This window comes from Filicampus tigris, chromosome 6 (assembly GCF_054856515.1).
Source record: "Filicampus tigris isolate MCC_2025a chromosome 6, RoL_Ftig_1.0, whole genome shotgun sequence".
Classification (NCBI taxonomy): domain Eukaryota; kingdom Metazoa; phylum Chordata; class Actinopteri; order Syngnathiformes; family Syngnathidae; genus Filicampus; species Filicampus tigris.
This window is the reverse complement of record NC_141222.1, coordinates 15,386,390-15,405,387: the sequence shown is the minus strand read 5'-3', so window position 1 is coordinate 15,405,387 and position 18,998 is coordinate 15,386,390. Positions and strand designations below refer to the sequence as shown.

Sequence of the window (18,998 nt, the reverse complement as noted above, 5' to 3'; positions counted from 1 at the left end):
TCTCAGGAGGACTGGTACCAGAGCTAAAGCTGCGTGTCGAGGCAAGGCTGACAATATCTAATCAGAACCTTACAACCTCTCACACTAGTTCAGGCTCCTTCCCCTCCAGGGATGTGAGATCCACGCCACTAGAGCCAGCATCTGTAGCTAAGGATCAGACCGCCAAGGTCGCGCCTACAGATGCCACCGTGCGCACTATGGACCAACTCATTTGGACTCTCCCACAGATGGTGATGCTATGAGGAAGTGGGATTCACGCTACCTCATCAGGCTGTGCCCCATCAGGCTTTAGTGACCTACGTCCTGCTGGGGGAAACTACCCTTCAATAATTTTATTCATCTTCGTTTCTGAGCCTTGCTTTGTCTGGTCCCTCATGTAGGACCTGTTTTTCCTGGATGAGGCTGGCAGGGGCATAAAACCCCTGACAAATAGGCTCCTAGGATCATTGGGACACACATATCCCTCCACTACGTTAAGGTGACGGTTTAGGAAGGAAGTGTTCCAAACAGTGCAAACGTATAAGAAATGTATGCATCTCTTGTTGTAGGTACATGGAGTTTTTCCCGGTACCCTCCAACGTTAGCACAGACTTCCTGTTTGAGAAAAGTGCCAACTACTTCCCCTCAGAGGAGTCCCCACGACGCGTGGCAGCCCTGCTGCCTAAGGCCAAGATCATCACCCTGCTCATCAATCCCTCAGATAGAGCCTACAGTTGGTACCAGGTGCATGCAATCACACATTCAGTATAAACACATTGGCCACTTCATTTGATAAAATCTGTTTGGATCAAATACACGAGAGCTGTAAAATAAATGATGCATTTACAAAAACTAAGATGCTCACTTTGACTGACAATGTCAGAGAGTTGACATTTTAATTGTACGCTTATTATTCTGGTTGTAGTTTACAGTGACCTACCTCAATATAGGGATTTTTGGATTCTTATTTTGACCCGGTGGAATTATATATGGCATCTGAATGTCACCTTCAAATAACCAGAGGTAGCAACAGTGCTCATACTCTGTACTTAAGCAGAAGTACAGATACTTGAGTAAAAAAGAATGAAAATAAGTACTGATTCAACTCCTGTATGTAAAATGAGAAAATGACAGATTATGAAAAGAACAAAGCTAAAAATTAACATCTACTGCCAATTATTTACAATATCTGATGTGCTAACTTGGACAACGAAAAAAACAAAACCTCTCTGCACTTACGTCCCTCATGCTACATGTCTCATGTCATTTAAGTGCACTAGGGTTGCCTCAACTTTTATGCTATCGAATCAAGGTTCTCCCATAGCTTTTTAAACAAATGAGAAATGAGTAACAAAATGCTAAACTAGTACTTCATTACTTCTAACCACTACTAAAAATCGATTCTGCGATAATACTGTCATGAATGTATATATTTTTTTGTCACCTCAGCATCAGAGAGCTCACGAGGACCATGCAGCACTTCGCTTTACCTTCTACGATGTCATCAGCGCCAGAGCAGGAGCCCCGGCCGAACTGCGTTCCCTGCAGAACCGCTGTTTGAACCCAGGCCTGTACGCCACGCACCTTGAGAGGTGGCTGACCCACTACCCTGCTAACCAGGTGCCTTATGCTTCATGTTGAACGTGGTCGTCTGTGTTACTGCATTTAAACATACCAGGCCAGGTTTTAATTCAGTATTGATTGGAAAATTATGTTTTGGTTGTCTTGTCTATGTTGACCGCCACCTGAAATCATGAATAAATGAATGAAAATGAAATGAATACCAATATGTTGTTATTGTTGTTGTGTTTGCATATAGGTGATGATCATAGATGGCCATCAGCTGAGAGCAGACCCTGCGGCTGTCATGGATGAAGTCCAGAAGTTTCTGGGAGTCACTCCTCATTTCAACTACTCACAGGCCCTCACGTAAGACATGAATCCCTGACGTCCCATAAAGCAACGCTTCACATTTTATGTGAACTAAGGAATCAAGCCATTACACCCACGGGACCTAATAATGGAAGAAAATTGAGCTGGTCCTCCTCTGCAGTTATATGAGTGTGATTTAGGAGTGTGTGTGAGAATTGTGCCCGTTCATCCAGACACATCTGATGTTGGAGTGACAGAGCCTAATTAACGAATTAAACCAAATTAACATTCACGAGTCTTGAAATAATAATTTGATACCTTTATCGCCTTAGCAAGTCCCTCAAATTTAACTTTCAGTCAGCCTTGCTTCCACAGGCACAGTAGTCAGAGCATAAGTTTGGACGGTAGCTGGGGCAGTGGCTTGGAGCACAAGCTTGGTTGGTAGGGTTGTACCTGGATGATCTTGTTACTTGTGAAGGTGCACCAGTCAAATTTGCTGATGATTGATACTTTCAAGTCAAATCTAACACGTGTTACATTGTGTAATTTTATAAATGTTACAATTTACATCAGGCAAGTTTGTTACAACCGTCCCTGAGTCTATTAGCAATGTGTTAGCTTGTTTTAAAGCTAACAGTTAAAACCATTAGCACAAACAATCTCAATAAAATATATAGCTAAATAGACACATAATCAACATGATCTATGTTCATGAGCTCAACTAGTTCAACTACAAACAAATACTCTTTTAACTCAAAATGACATTTTCCCTCACAATTTGTAGTAGTGTCTGCTGTATGACACTACATTTTCACTTGTAGACTGAGGACTAAACATGTGCAAGATGTGCAAGGTGAATCATGTGATTCGTAACTTGTTATTAGTAAGTGTTACCACTGTCATTTGCCCGATGACGTTAATTATGTCATTGCTGTGCTGTTGCATAATTACAGGGTCATATATATATATATATATATATATATATATATATATATATATATATATATATATATATATATATATATATATATAAAATATATTTTAAAAAATATATATATATATATATATATATATATATATATATATATAACAAATACATTAATTACCATGAATTATAATCACATATTATTCTAAGTTGAGTCTATTTCAGCAAATTAATACAAACAAAGCACTTTATGAACATTTGTATGATAGCTCCTGCTGCTCCCCTTGTCCGTCTCTGTCTGTCATTGTTGTCGTCATGGGATATACAGTATTTCTGGTGACCTAGTTGTCATGTTTACTTTTCAAGATGGATTATGGGATACACTGAGGACACTATGTACTATAGAGGATAACCTACAATATACTGACTACCCATTCGACTGACTTTGATCGTAAGAGAGGAAAAATCCTCAGATTTGACCTAATTATCAGTACATGTGTACCTCACTCAAGAATGCTTTTGGTATTTTGGCCCTCTTTTTCATCCATCTTTTTGCATTGTAATACAACTCAAAGAATCTTCTGCTCCCTTGAAAGTGGGAGAATTGCTAAACGGTTTATTAGCCAAGCACTGCTCATCAAAATGCAGCCAGTCTCTCTTCTCCAGACAGGGGCGTCTCAAGTTTGGTACATGGGGACAGAGAGCGCCACTGTCAAAGACGGCAGACTGACATGCATATAAACTAATGTGCAAAGAGATGCATCTTGACAGGAGTGTGACAAAGTGTGTGCGTACGTGTATGTGTGTATGCATAGTGGGGAGCACAAAGAGAGTCCCAAAAAAAGCATGTTTTTTTTGTCTTGTTCTTTTGACATGACAGCGGCCTGACAGCTCCTCAACAACAAAGCCTTTTTATTTAATCTTTTCTTCCTCCTGTCTTCTCACATGGAGAAAAAGACCACTTGATGAGAACGCCAAATGATGCATGAAGATAACCAGTGATATTTACATCTTTCAGTCACATCCACGTTTGCCAAAGATCAGGGCTGGACTTTCCAGGCAAACACAAGCAAATGTCTGAGGCCTCCAATGCCTAATAAGAACTAATTAATAGTACGTTTATAAAATATATATTTAAAGTAGCACAGGGCAAGAATTCAACCTTAATTTTTTTTTTTCACAACTCTTTTGATGAATATTTGACTAACAAGTAGTTGAATGGGACTTTTGTCATGCCCTGGGGGGGTGTCTGTATCGTTTTTACTGGCACTAAGCAACTTTGAGGAGGATGGGAGCAACCTTGGCACACAAAAAAATACATTTTTTTTTTCTCCTCATGCAGTGGACTATTCCAACTTCTTACTGCACATGTATGGACTTGATTCGGGAAGTTACTCCAGAGGAGCAGAGAATAGAAAGCGAGGAGAAAACAAACATTTTAATCAAAACTACCAAAACTAAGGATCAACATTTTTTGGGGCTGATACCAAATATGTGTAATGGACAACAGCAAGAACTATATGCTCTTGCCAGCAACAGTGGCACTGCTGTCAGTGTCAGCTGAGGAGGTTGCAATAGAGATGAATTGGAGAGTCACACAAGTGACACTTGTGCAAAGGTGTGTTGAATACTCACGTCGGAATGAATATTCACTGAGTATTGAAACGGTTGAAATGGTAAGCTTCATTCAATGTTGATTAATATTCGTATCAAATACAGTTACAACGCTGAGATGATTCACTTGTGAGAAAATAATTCTCAAGAATTTCAAGGACTTTATCATTATAGACCTTGTATTGAGATGAAAGTAAAAAAATTTTCTGTTGCAGGAAATGTATGTGGAAGGCCACATGACTGAGTTTGCCCTCGGACTCCAAAAAAATAAATACACCCCTGTCAAAGAGTTATTTAGAATATGAAGGCAAAATACTTACCATAGTTGTGAGTTTTACTTATGTCTATGATTACTTAACTAAAACGAAAATGTTCTTCTTGCACGTTAAGATTACATAGCATGTACTAATAGAACCATAGTACAATTAAAAGGCCCATACGTCAATATAGCTTGTAAGAAGATAATATTTCACAGCTCAGTGCTGTATTTCTTTAAACATTAGAAAATAAGGTATAGTTGGATTTAGCTTTTTACATTGTTTCACAGTTACTTAATAATGCTGGTGTGTATACTGTGCTGTTACAATTATTTGATGGTCCCATATGGATGCTGTATGGAAAAAGGCAATGATATGAAACATTGTGATACTGATGCTTTGTCTCAGATCTACTAAGCAGAGCACATACTGTACAGTACCTCCACCAAAGCTGAACAATCCTTATTGGATCGATACTAAATGGTACAGTCTATGTCTGAATGAAGAGTCACAGTTCATTTGGGCTAGGCAATTCCCCAATTATAGACTTTTTGTTTTTTCTCAAGTGGTCTCTGCTTTAATAGAAAACATCCCTCAATTGTCTGGTTTGACGTCCTCCTGAACAAATACAGAAAAAACTACTTAACTATTTATTGGCGATCAAGACTGGGAAAAGAATTGTTCTATGCAGAAGCTGGTTAGGGTGAATATATGTTTAAGCTTAAAAAATATATATTCCTCCTTCCTTTTTTCCTATTCAGTTTTGACCCTCAAAAGGGCTTTTGGTGCCAGCTCCTTGAGGGAGGAAAGACAAAGTGCTTGGGGAGGAGCAAAGGACGAAAGTATCCTCCTATGGAATCAGAGGTAAACACACTTACTCTGCCAACGTTTGAAAATATATTGTGTGTTGAATGAAGAGGAGGGAAACTGCAAAGTGACAGACAGTGACCGTGGACAGGCAACACTTCTCCCAGGAAATTCTGCATAGGGTGGTCAGTGTGCAGCAAACGCAGCTAAAGTAACACGTCATTATGAGGCCTCAGTAATGACACAACACTCTCGAGAGAGGCGGGATGGTGAAATTAGGATGGAGTGAGGATGTGAGAAGCACAAAATCCAATCTATAAATCTTTGTCCAGGCCAGTGGTTCGTTCCACAGAGGGTGGCAAAATCACACATTTGCTCTCAAATGAAGATGAGCTCACATGGATTCAATCCATCTTCCACGTGCAGTCGCACATGGCTAATGGGTGCACCACACTCACCTGTAATTAAACTGCGGCCCAGCAGCCTCCAGGGAGGACCCAAAAGGGAATAAGGCTCATCAGTATTTCTTTCATGATCATTGTAATTACTTTTCTTCTTTCTGAGAAATCATGGGATTGGAATAAACAAATCATCGTTTACATTTATAGTGCACTGTACTTTAGTTTATTTCTGCTCTTTGAATTTGCAGGATTTTAGCAATGATCAGTTTCCACAACCTTTATTGAGCCATGGCAAGTGTTTGACATTTGAAACAATCTTACAGTACACCACCAAACAAAAATGTCACAAGAAGTACTGAAGTAATGATGATCTGATCTTTATTTCACAAATGCACTTACTCAGTGTGAAATTTGGGCCTGCTGAACACTAAGCTGAATTACTTGCAGTAAGCCATGACTTATTCTGTTGTATGAATGGCATAGGGTGGATACACAGCTTCATTGTACCTTATGCCACAATGGCACATAACTGCCTGCCATTATACGTTGCTGACAAAGATGTATGAACTAAAATAAATAAATTGTAAATGCTACCAATTAGGTGAAATTGGATCATTTCCCCCAAACGTATATGGATATTTCTATGCATGTTTTGCTGTTCTCACCAGTTCAGTGAGTACATTGCATTTGGATGAAAACATGAGTGCACTGTGAAAATCATTCAATTTCACTTAATTTGCCCAAAAAATATTTTATTACATATACATATTTTTGTTTGTCTATTAATGCCAGCGACCATCAGTGACAGACAGAACAATTAAACATTCTTCCAATGGTTGTCAGAAGGTACAATCAACCTGTGTATCCACAGCTATTCACACTATACACGCTATTCATATTACAGTAAAGGTCATGGCTACCTGCACTATAAAAAATAAGCAAAAAATAAATAAATAAGAATGAACTCAAAATTTCAAAGCAACAAAGTTCAATGAAATCGTAAGTTAGGCAATTCAACAACATATTTATGTTTTGCTAATGTGAAAATGTGGTTTCCCGCATTAGATTTCTCAGAACTAATTGCTCCTTGTATTGTCCCCCAACTTAAAGATAGAAGTAAAAACAACACAGCAAATCTAGAGCAAACAACTTGCTTGCTTTGTTATGTCAACTAACATTATATTGTTGCCATAAATATCAATAATTTATATTTTAAAGTTGTTTCAACCCAATTACACCCCCAAAAATACAAGTTGCGATTTTTACAATGTGTGAATACTGTACATCAGCATTGTGCTCAGTTATACAGACCCACAGTGAGTAAGTACATTTCTAAATTGAGACAAGAAGATCATTATTTCAGTATTTATTTTTGATTTGGTCGCATGTGAGGATTTACTCATGAAAAACAGGTGCCTTGTCTCACTAAACGTTGGAAATCACTGGAGTGGGGATAAATTAAGCTAAACAGCATGTACATCATACATTTCATCCTTTTCCTGCCCCTCATCTGTCATTTGCACCTCCATCGCGTCATTCCAATTTTGACATTTGTCCTATTATACGCTCTGTCGTGTGCAGGCTCGGGCATATCTGTCCAGGTACTACAGGGAACACAACGTGGAGCTGTCAAAGTTGTTGCATCGCCTCGGACAGCCTCTTCCCTCCTGGCTGAGAGAGGAGCTGCAGAAGGTCAGCAGCATTCAACTCCACCGAGCTCAGTAACTGTTTTATTTAGCGTTTTTTTTTTCACTGTACTTCACCTGAGATCAATGGGGAAAAAATAATAATAAATAAATAATAATAATAATAATAATAATTTTGTTGATGTGAAGAATAACCGGTACAATTCAATAGAAAAAGAAACACTCGGGGAGGGGAAAAAATGAAAAGTTGGGAGTCTATTAGCATGTCACATCGTTTTTTGGTGGCGGTCAATATTTTTCAGAGCGCTCCAAAAGTGTCACAGTGGGAGCGCCCTCTTCAGATCGCCCCACATTGACTGTTTTCAAACGGATTTATGTCTGAGCTCTGACTGCACCATTCCAAAACTTTAATCTTCTTCTGACCGCTGGCTTTGCTGAAAGTCAAATTTTAAAACGTAAGTGAACGGCTTCGCAACGGAGGGAACCCCCAATGAAAAATACCACGCCATGTCACGAGCTTTTACAACAGCGTCAGTACTGAACTACATTTAGAATGTCATATGTACCTGCGGCTAAAAAGCAAAGTGTGGATAGTCTTTGTCGCTGAAATGCACAAGTATGACAGGACCTTAAACAGCTACACACTCTTTTATTTCCCGCCTGTTTCCTGTTTTTGTATTATACTATAACTACCTTGGCCAGTGAAATCTACTTCTTCCTTGACAATCAGTTATTCCTTTGCAGCAAGTTGGTTACGTGTGTGAAGGTCAATCGCCTGCCTGGTGGAGGGTGTTAGTCGCTGCCTGTAATTTGGTCATAATTTTCCAGCTCAGACGTATTTGGCGGTGTCGCTCAGTGTGCGACAGGCTTTTGGTTCACTGAAGACTCCAAATTGCCCATGGGTGTAAATGAGGGTGAATGGCTGTTTGTCTCTCTGTGCCCTGTGATTGGCTGATTACTTTGCCAAGGTTGAACATGTTTTAGGATTTTATACTTTATGAAAAGAGCCAAAAAAGTATTACTTGAACAGTATAACAATGGAATACTCTATATTGCATTTTTCATGTTTTACAAATGTGTCCACAGACCACGGCATGTAATGAATACATTTATGTTCTTCTACCCCTTATTACCCTTCCCTCTTTGTCCACATCCACTCGGGCTTTACCTCTTTCTTAAGGTTAGATAACCTTTGCATCCATGAGCCGGCGTTAAAGGCCAAAGGTGAAACAGTTCGGAGCAAACCCGGAGCACCCGACCCTAAGGACGCACTCCCCAGCAAACGCCGAGGGCAAGACGAGGAACACCAGGCCTTGTTTCACACCTCTGAAGGGCAAAGAAGTGAAGAGAGGGCAAAGAAAATGGAACACTGAAGGGCTGGGTGAAGGGATGAATGGTTGGAGTGGCTCCGAAGTCACTGAGGACAAAGAGGAGTTCATCAAAGTTGAACTCTCACGCAGACCTGCAGTAACTTTGAAGGTTTTGTGTGATTTTCACCTTTAATTTATCACACCAGAAACAGCGCTGGTCAGCTGTGTGAATCCCATCATGTGCACTACTTCCTCGAAGCTAAAAAGAAAAAAGAAAAAAAACAAAACGATTCCCTTTAGTTTCTTGTGTTGTTCCTGCCACGGTACGAATGTGAAGAAGGGGCATCGTCTCAGGGTGTGTGGTAGCCTGTTGTTTGATTTTCTATGAGTTTGTTTGTTCAGAGTGAAAGTAGCTGCTGGTAGATCCTGCAGCCCCGTTCACCTCGGTGATGTCACCGCAGGCTGTCTCCAGAAAATAAGAGGAGGGAAGGCGCTGCTGAGGCAAGGAGCCTGTGCGTTCTTTTCCAGCATGAAGGAGAAGAATGTCGCATTCAATATACAAGGTTGATGGTATCAATGCTGAAGACAGCAGCCAAGACCAAAACAAGTGGACGTGACACATAAGATGTGATGCCAGGCAGTTTTTTTTCCCCTCATTTTGCCGCTGTATCTGCCTCAATTTTCATGTTTTCCTTAATGACACTTTTTAAGTTGTTTACCTTCAGTTTTATGACAACAATCTTGAAATGTCAAAAAGAGAAACCAAAATTAAAAGAAATGCATACGCCGGAACTCGTGTGTGCTTCTTTGCTATCATGTTTGCGGCATGTGGTCACCACGGAGAAAACAGACTGCAGGAGTTCAAACTGCAGTAAAAGTTGGCTTGTTTTTATCACTCTGCTGTTACGTTTCTTTCTTCCATCATAAAATAAGAACTTTTTGTGAGAAGCCTTGAATAAAATGAAAGAATCTGAGAAGGATTTAAAGACAATGCAGGAAAAATGAGACAAGGGCGCCATGAAAAAAAAACAAATTCTTGTAAAACGGAGTGAGAGAGACGGAGATATTACCCAGTTAGTCGATATAATATGAATGCACACGCCTGCCACAACATTAGGTACACCCAACAATCTAAAGTGCAATACAAGAGTTGTATAAGAAATTCTGCCTTCACGAGCATAATGTTCAGTTTTGATTGACAGTTTTAGAGAGGTATTGTTTTGTTATATTTATCAACAAGTGTCATGATTGTGTTTTTGTTGAATTTGTTTTAGATTCAATTTAGTTTGGTTTTGTGTTGTTGTCTTGTTCATGTCATGACAACTTGTTAGGTTTTGGTTTCGTCCTGCTCTCGTCAGCCCTGTTCTTTGTGTTAACCAATCAACTCCCTCCAGCCACTCATGTCTTGTCCAGGTGTGCCTTGTTGTCTCATCAATTTCTTTGTATTCCATTCCATACTTTCTTTCAGATTGTGTCAGTTCGTTGTTGTTTCTTTCGTCATGTAAGTTGAGAAATGTCATGTTTCTAACATGGGTGTGTTTTGTTTTCTTGTTTCTTTGTTACTTTGAATTTTGATTTTTTTTTTTTTTTGGAGGAGGTAAATTTATGAATGTAATATTTAGACTTTTGAACCTTATTTGACTGTATTGCTCAACCCTCAGTATGAGTCAAAGTACATTATTGGTAGCTGTCCCTAATGCAGTGGCTGGTGAGTGTTTGTAATTATTTAAAACATGTGGCTGTTTTTTTAGCAATGTATAAAAGCCGACAGAATAAATGAAATATAAACTGTCAGTGTTAAAATACATATGCCAATATAAAACAGTAAATTATATGAAATACAACAATGACATTTTGAAGCATGACACTCTTAAAGCTTTGTTTAATAAGCGTTATTGCTTTTCCATACTAGTCAATTGCATATGACGCACACATTTCTTGTGGAACAACTAGTGACATTACCTCGTAAAAATAAATAAATAAATACAAATATATACATTCTATTGTACATATTTTATTTCATTGTTTTTATTTGGTGCAACTATCATTGTGGAAGTGACTTTGTAAAAGCGAAAAGTTGCCATCACACATTCAAATTTTGACAAAACCTCTGCACGCATGGTGCCCACCGCCACCAGGTTGCCTCAAAAGATCAAATGACTAGCCTGCAGGCCTCTTCTAAAAAATTCTCAATAGTGACGGGACGATGTAATTATTTCAGAAGTGTGTATCAAATTGGTGGCCATTTTCATCTATCTGTACCCAAGATCCTGTCGAGAACCACACGGAGGCGCTCTTGTGCAGGACTGAGAACGATTGCCACATCAGAGAGGTAATTTTAGAGTAAGATCAGAGACAGCACAGTATTCCACATTTGAAGTGAGGTAATGGAACTACACAGGGCAACTGTCACCTATTGTTGTCACTATCGCTTCCATTTTTAAACGTTGTGTTCCCATGTTTGCCTGTTCAAGTAAACGGGGACAAGCCTGAAAATGGCAGCTATTCCTGTAGACCAAGTCTAGCATAGCAGCGGCACTGAGAGAAAGAAACAGACTGAAAGAGGGAGACAGTGTGTGCATGTGCAAGTTTGTGTACATATTGTATGGCATGTTGGTGACCCCCCCCCCAGTTTGCAGCTAGAAACAAAGAGCTCGGTTGACATAAACTGGGTGCACCCACACACTGATCTTTAACATCTTTTGAAAAGCTGAGACATGCCACATACGATAAGGAAAAAAAATCATCTTGTAGCCTATCACGTTAACGATTGTCAAGCTTGATTATTTTCATAGCAGATGGAGAGTAAAGAAAATCACCCTTCACTCACCCAACACCATAGGATAATCTTTCAGAGATATAGAATAGAATCATCTCTAATACACGGAATTTGACATCAGGCTTTTGCTGACTTGGATCCGAAAAGGGGAATTTAGGTCAATTTCACCTTCATTACCGGTACGCGTGTATAGGGACCCAGTACTGCCGCAAACCCTGAAATTAGAAGTAATAATCACAAGTAATTAACTAATAATTGATCATTGAAAGTAATTGATATCCTTCTAAAAAGGTTTAGATTGCCAATAGATGTCACAAAATGGGGACAAAGCACTACACTTCTATGCTATGGTCAGATGAAATAAAGCTCCTCCACCAACATAATTCCTTGGCATCAGGATGCCTCCAGATGGCAACAAAGCAAAACTTGTGTAGCATACAGCTTTGGCCTGAGTACAAAACAGCAAATAGGTGATTTTCCCCCAAAACAAATCTGGTTGGAGGCGATGTCTCTAATAATGAGGTTGAATATAGATTTTTTTTTTCTTTTTTAAATTTTTTTTTTTAAAGAAAGACAATGGGCATTTTTTTTACAAAGTCTTAGTTTATTAATAAACAGTACAGTACATTAAAACAGACCAAATAATTCATCAAAATAAGGAGACAGCATTCAGAAGCGTCTGTCTTTTTCAAGTTTATCAGATTGTCCCCCGTAGTTAAAATCTCAGAGCACATTAAATGATCACGAACAGGAAGTCAATACGTAAAAATCAATAGTAGAAATACTATTATGTGCTTTGATTTCAAATCACGTCTGGCTCTGCTAAGGACAAACACTGATGCGTTTCGAAGCCCTGGTGACAGACTAGGACCTCAATAATTTGACCACCATTTTAAAATGACAAACGAATGAAATAAGGTGTATTGAGTGCAAATCTGCCAACACTCATGCAATCACTTCACACATGCATGCTTTACTACCTGTGGTCCCGTTCAATATTATTATTCACATGTCATAACATGATGTTACAATGCAACTTAGTGATAAAATACAGAACATTAAAAAATACATTTTCAACGCAATATTACAAAGACATGACTATGAAGGACGCTTAGAGAAGAAGCTTTTGCGGCCTATATACAGTAAATAAGTGCTTATGCCAAAGACATGCTTTTATGCAGCAAAAAGGCCGGAAATGTCATTTTTTGGTCATGTGACCCTCATTCATCGCAACCGTCTGACTGACTTTATCGGCTTCTTTGCTTTCCCTCATTATGTGCCATCACCTTGTTTATCCACGAGCTGAAGGCGGACACTTTGGTGTAGACGCCGGGCGACTGCTGCGTCCGGCAGGCGTGACCCCACGACGTGACCCCGTAAACCACCCAGCCTCCTCCGGGACGCTCACACACCAGAGGCCCTCCGCTGTCACCACGGCAACTGTCCACGCGTCTCTCTTGCTGGACGCTACCGGCACATAGCATGCGGCTGGTGAAAGCTCCGTGGAAATACTGCTGGCATTGGCGGCGAGGGAGGAGGGAGAGCGGCGCCTGCTGGAGGGTCTTGGAGTACGAGCGGCCTGTGGAGAAGTTAAAAAATGGGCCTCATACGCTTTCTCGTTATTTGTGTTACAAATACTGAGCCAAAAACTTGTCAATTTGTCTGAGTGATAGCATGTTGACATTTGTGAGTCAAGTCGCATGTGACTTTGCTGTGTCAACATTACAATAAAATGAAGAAAATATAGTGAAAGCTAAAAAGATCCATCTTCTATAACCCCTGTCCTCAGGCTAGAGTAAGATGGAGATTATCCAAGCAGAATTCGGGCGCGAGACACCTTGGTAGTAATCACAACATATATATAGCTTGTAGACAAACATTCAAACTCACATTCACACGTAAGGACAATTTTACAGGAGTTTTTGAAATGGGGAAGGAAATCGGAATACTTCAAGAAAAGCCACGCAAGCACAGGGAGAACACGCAAAGCCCACAAAGCCCAAGGGGCAGATTCGAACCACCGACCTTAGAACTGTAAGGCAAAAGTGCTAACCACTAGTCCAAACTGCTGCCAAGTTAAATAAATAGAACAGTCAGAAACAGCAACAAAAGTTTCTACATAGCTCAGACTCTGCATGACTTGGCTGTCAGTCCTGGGCTGTGACGTATGCGTAAAATGCCAGCGCGTGTATGTGTACGTGATATGAACGTGCCAAATACAAGCACTTGTGCAAAGCAGACATCTTGTTGTCAAGTCAAACAGCCGCCTCCCTTTAGTACAGTAGACACTTTAAATAGTCAGTGTTGTCACCGCTCTCGAGTAAACTAATAAACACCCCTTTACCTCGCCCCTCTACACGCATACGTATGAGTCAAGCAGCCATGGATTTCATAACACAAAAGATACCAGTAGGTTTTTGCATAAGCAGCAACCAATGCGGTTCTCATGCAAGGATGACTAACAAATGATAAAATGTACAATGACTTTCATATGGTGACAATAATACACGTTGACATAGTTTTTCCGCTGTTCAACAGACTTCTTGTCATGTCCTTTAGAAGTGTCTTTCATTCTAACCACAAAACAACAACAACAACAACAACAATAAAACAGCTGTGGCAAGACTTAAAAAAAAGTATGGTACTGTACAGTGTTTTGGGCTCCAGTCTGCATCTGTACGACTATTAGGGAATCTTACTGGCAGGCAAGAACCTATTAATTTAGATTAATGATGCACCAATGCACTGCAATGGAAAAACTCTGATGCTGCATCAGGTTTTGAGGCTCCACATATAATACAGGTATATTGTTCCATGATATTTTTTATTGAACCAAAAATTGGCAGATTGCCACCACGGGCGATGATAAAGGAGTGAGTGTGGATATTTTGAGAGATTGCTGGCAATGATCGACCACCCCACTGACTGCACCAATGCGTTTAGGTGATAGATAGTCTCCGCGCCTGGGGCGGAGCCAGAAGGTGGGTTAATGGGTGGGCCTGGAAAACTCAGGGTGGGCCTGAATATTTCTCTCACTGAGAACAATCCTCCTGTCCCGACACATCGGATATTCAAATAAAATTACAAATAATAATATGAAGTTCAGGCGGCAAGGTGGTCGACTGGTTAGCACGTCCGCTTCACAGTTCAGAGGTCGTGGGTTCGATCCCGGCTCCGGCCTCCCTGTGTGGAGTTTGCATGTTCTCCCCGTGCCTGCGTGGGTTTTCTCCGGGTACTCCGGTTTCCTCCCACATTCCAAAAACATGCATGGTAAGTTGATTGGACACTCTAAATTGCCCCTAGGTGTGATTGTGAGTGCGGATGTTTGTCTCGGTGTGCCCTGCGATTGGCTGGCAACCAATTCAGGGTGTCCCCTGCCTACTGCCCAAAGACAGCTGGGATAGGCTCCAGCACGCCCCGCGACCCTTGTGAGGATAAGCGGTACAGATAATGGATGGATGGATGGAATATGAAGTTCAGATCTTCCTGAGACAACCACAATTATGCCATTCTTAAAGCGACACTTGGATGAGCGTAACATTGGCACTTATATAATAGGTTTGCATGTAAAAATGACATCAGTACTAAAATGCCCACCTCAAAAGACTCTGTAGTGATTTAAGGGCTTTTTTGTGATTAGGTTCCCACAAATTTCTCCGCCCATTTTTGGCGCGTGGCTTATGTTATGTTTTCGGTCTCAGCGGTCTACGTCAAGGGAGGGAGCCAAATGTGGTAATATTGCTCGCTTTGTCAGTTCTGTTGTCTAAAATGGCAACCGATTGCCACCAAACTACCAAATTACTACTCTTGTCCACTTCAACCTGCGAAAGTATAAAAGTGTTCTGCACAATAGTTGGGATTTATTGACATAAAGCGTGATTTCATCATGATCACCTCCACAAAATCAAAAATACGGTGGCGATCGCTTCTCCAATTACACAGGCTGAAGCGGACAAGAGCATGAATGCGTACATGAAGCCCGACTGGTTTATATTTCGGACATTTAGCGACGCTAAACTCGTGTCAACTCCCAGGAGGGAAACGGCGGCTTGCAGCGAGCAGCAGGGCAGGCAGCTTAGCTTAGCGTTATACACCCACCCCCTTCCCTCCCCGGCTAAAGGTAGGATAACGGGACGGCTAATAGCAACAACTAGCTTCAGGCTGCGAAAACAAAAGGTGTTAGCACAACAACATTAGCTCCTTACTGTCCGCGCAGCGTGTGGACGTGATTATGAGCCTGTGTCTTCATGTCGCGGGGTTGCCTCCCAAGCAGTTGCGTGCGTTGTCCGACACCGCTTGGAGCCGACAGCAAGCGTCAATGTTCAGCAAACAAAAGGTTCCAACGAGGAGGCTGACTGCACAGTAGGGTGTGGCTGCATTTGAACGTACCGTTTCAGCTGTTCCACGGCGTGTTGTCGATCGAAAAACTGTGGCCATTCCTGATCCAAATAAATGTGCACGTCCACTCATTCCCACTTCAGTCTCTGTAAATATCCTGACTTGTGTTAAATGCCTCGCTTGTCCTAACCGTGTTTTTAAAGCATAGAAGCATTGTGCGCTCGTCCCAGCATAATGTAGCTCATGTTCACTTCCACATTTTCTCATTCTCATAAATCAGCCACTGAGAGGTTAATCCTTTTGATATGTTGAAGTGGTCATTATTACGAATGTCCACATAACTTTTGGTGCCAATTGATCAGTTTTTGGACGCTTTAAGCAATGAAAGTACAATGATTTCCAATGGAGAGTTTGTAATCGGTTCCTCCAGTGACTCCGACTGAAAAAGGATAGAACGGTAGGGGACACGGCCATTCCCCTCATTAACAAGAGGTGTTATTCATGGAGTCACTTATCTCCTAATTTCTTCCAAATTTAATGATAAAATAGAAAATGACAACTCTTTCCATTTTCCTGATCAAAAAATATATAAAATGAACTTGTTAGTGAAAACATGGCCCCACCAACCCTTCAATATTCAATAAAATAAAAACACAATGATAAACAAAAACAAAAAAAAAATCACAATAATTTACTAAAACTTTTAAAGCATATATTTTTATCTTACTGGGTGGACAGTCTGTCAGTCTGTGTGGGCCTATGCAACATATGCGATTTATAAACTAATGAGATTTGCGTGCGAAAAAGTTCAAATAAAAAAAAAAATGTGGGTGCTGATTACAATAAACCCCCATTGTTAGCAAAAAAAACGTGAATGATTGACACCTCCATAAAAACTGTAATCATACCATAAATTATAATCATGAAACACATTTCAAACTCATTTACCATTACCTATTAACATTACCTTTAAAAATATATGTATTCCAGATTATTTGATTGCACTGATGCACCGGAAATGTACGTTCCTGGACATACGACTTTCCATGATGTCCTTATGCAACGTAGGCCAAACTTGGCTCCTCCCCATTATAAGGTACAAAGATGTTAATCTCTCAGTCGAGGTCTACCACATCAAGATATGTCCTTGACACCAATTACGACTTTCCTTATTAGCCAGGGGTCTGGTGGCATCTTGTGGGATCTTAGAGCAAGTGCATAATATAAATAGCACAAAAAACATAAATAAGTGAGTTTTCAGCCAAAAGCAAAGGAGAGGCCCCCCCCCCCAAAAAAAAACAACAAAAAAACAACAAAAATTGTGAATGCGTAAATAGCGAACCAATTTACGGGGCTGGTTTCATGTGACATTTCTATAAGTCAGTATAGTAAACCTCTTTGTATGTTCATGTATGTCGTGTTTTCTCATGTCAACAGTATATTCTAATCATTACACTTTATGCTTAATCTTTGTTCAACAACGGAGCAAGACACCTATTGGTTTTGGATATCATCCTCTTCAATGTGCAAGAAGCCACCCCACTACAAGACAATTCACGGGGACCCCATACTATCATCTATGACAGTTTTCCAGCTTGTTTGGCAGCTAAGAGCCACTTTGCCTTCACGCCTGCACACACGCACTTACACACAGAAAAGCTCACCTGTGTCACCCCAGCCGGTGATGTGACAGTTGCTGGCTTGTTTGAGCGCTCTCTCCTTCCTCAGGGGCAGACAGGCGGGAAGGACGTGACGGCTGAATGATACGCACTCTCCCGGTGCGTGGCCCACAGCCCCCGGTGACAGCCGAACCAAGGCCAGGTCGTAATCGTTGCTGTGGGAGCGGTAACTCGGATGCGGGACAATCTGATCGACACCGTACTCCTCCTCGTATTCCTCAGGGACAAGGGAGTGATAGTCACCCACTCTGACTTTGTACTGCTTGGTGCTGTTTCCATACCTGTGTGCAAAATAGAGGGAGAGGAGGCACTAAAAGAATGAGCTATATTCAGCTTCTAATTCCCAAGTGCCTTATTAAAGTATTCTTTTAACAATACAGTATGTGTATTATTGTGAGTGTAAAACTATACTGAATGACAGTGAGAGGTTATTTCTAATATTTTGAAGGTCCCTCATTAAGATGATCGATGTAAACAAAGTACAGTATTACAAATAGCTCTGACACAGTGCAGTTCTTCACCACAGCAAACAATAATAAACTCTATACAAATATAAAAAGATTGTTATATTACCTCTAAAATTGTCAAAATTGAGATTTGTTTCTTCGTAATGACAAACTTTTTGATAAAACTCTTTTTAGCAACATGAAAGGCCGACCTATCCATATGTGCATGTGTATCTCAATAAATAAGAATATTGTTCATTTAATTAGACATTCAATTCAAAAAGTGAAACTCTCGTACAGTACTATACACATTATAGAAGTTCAATTGCTACCTAATTTCTATATTTTTACTTTTGAAATTGTGACTTTTGGTGTTTCATTACCTGTAAGCTATAATCACCCAAATTATCTAAAAAAAGAAGGGAAATGTTTCACACCTTATTTATGTAGTGAATCAATATAATTCATAGTATAATCACTTTTTGAATTGAATTACTGAAATGTTTTCCACAATATTCAAATTTATCAGCATGCACTTGTTGGCTGTGATGCATTCTATATCACTGCAACTTACAACCCCAATCATAAACATACAGTACAGTCAAATGAGAAATGTCTACAATGTATCCCACAAGACAACTTTCCAATGCATGGAGCATCTAGTGGGGATGTTGCTAAATGACAGTTCCATCTAAACATACCGTTCATCAAAATTTCAAATGCATTTTATGACCAATGATGAGATGCGAATGAGTGCTCTGAATGTGAATGTTAGCAGTTTTTAATCAGGAGCAAGCACACACACACCCGAACAAACACACACAGTATTTCATTTCATACTGGATCTTATTAAATCACAATACAGATGTACCAAAGAAGTAGATCTTGCAGATGTTCAATGTTTTAATTACATTTTGAATTTATTATTCTTATTAATTCATCTAA

At 40.1% G+C, this 18,998-nt stretch overlaps 2 protein-coding genes across 5 annotated transcripts in view; one reads left to right on the top strand and one right to left on the bottom strand.

The window, feature by feature from the left end:
• Positions 1–10,809, top strand: part of ndst3 (N-deacetylase/N-sulfotransferase (heparan glucosaminyl) 3) — a 58,007-nt gene extending 47,198 nt beyond the window's left edge. The window contains exons 10-15 of one of the 2 annotated variants that reach the window (XM_086033838.1): positions 549–723; positions 1,429–1,599; positions 1,799–1,908; positions 5,409–5,511; positions 7,437–7,547; positions 8,687–10,809. In XM_086033838.1, coding sequence (XP_085889964.1) covers positions 549–723; positions 1,429–1,599; positions 1,799–1,908; positions 5,409–5,511; positions 7,437–7,547; positions 8,687–8,716 — 700 coding nt within the window. In that variant the 3' untranslated portion in view covers positions 8,717–10,809. Of the gene's footprint in view, positions 1–548; positions 724–1,428; positions 1,600–1,798; positions 1,909–5,408; positions 5,512–7,436; positions 7,548–8,681 lie in introns of both variants that reach the window. The other variant, XM_086033839.1, reaches the window with a different exon arrangement.
• Positions 10,810–12,191: 1,382 nt separating this feature from the next.
• prss12 (serine protease 12) overlaps positions 12,192–18,998 on the bottom strand; it is a 31,088-nt gene continuing 24,281 nt past the window's right edge. The window contains exons 12-13 of one of the 3 annotated variants that reach the window (XM_086034493.1): positions 17,593–17,888; positions 12,192–13,169 (exon numbers count right to left, since the gene is read on the bottom strand). In XM_086034493.1, the coding sequence (XP_085890619.1) occupies positions 12,838–13,169; positions 17,593–17,888 (628 nt within the window). In that variant the 3' untranslated portion in view covers positions 12,192–12,837. The remainder of the gene's footprint in view (positions 13,170–17,592; positions 17,889–18,998) is intronic. The other 2 variants (XM_086034492.1, XM_086034490.1) reach the window with 2 other exon arrangements.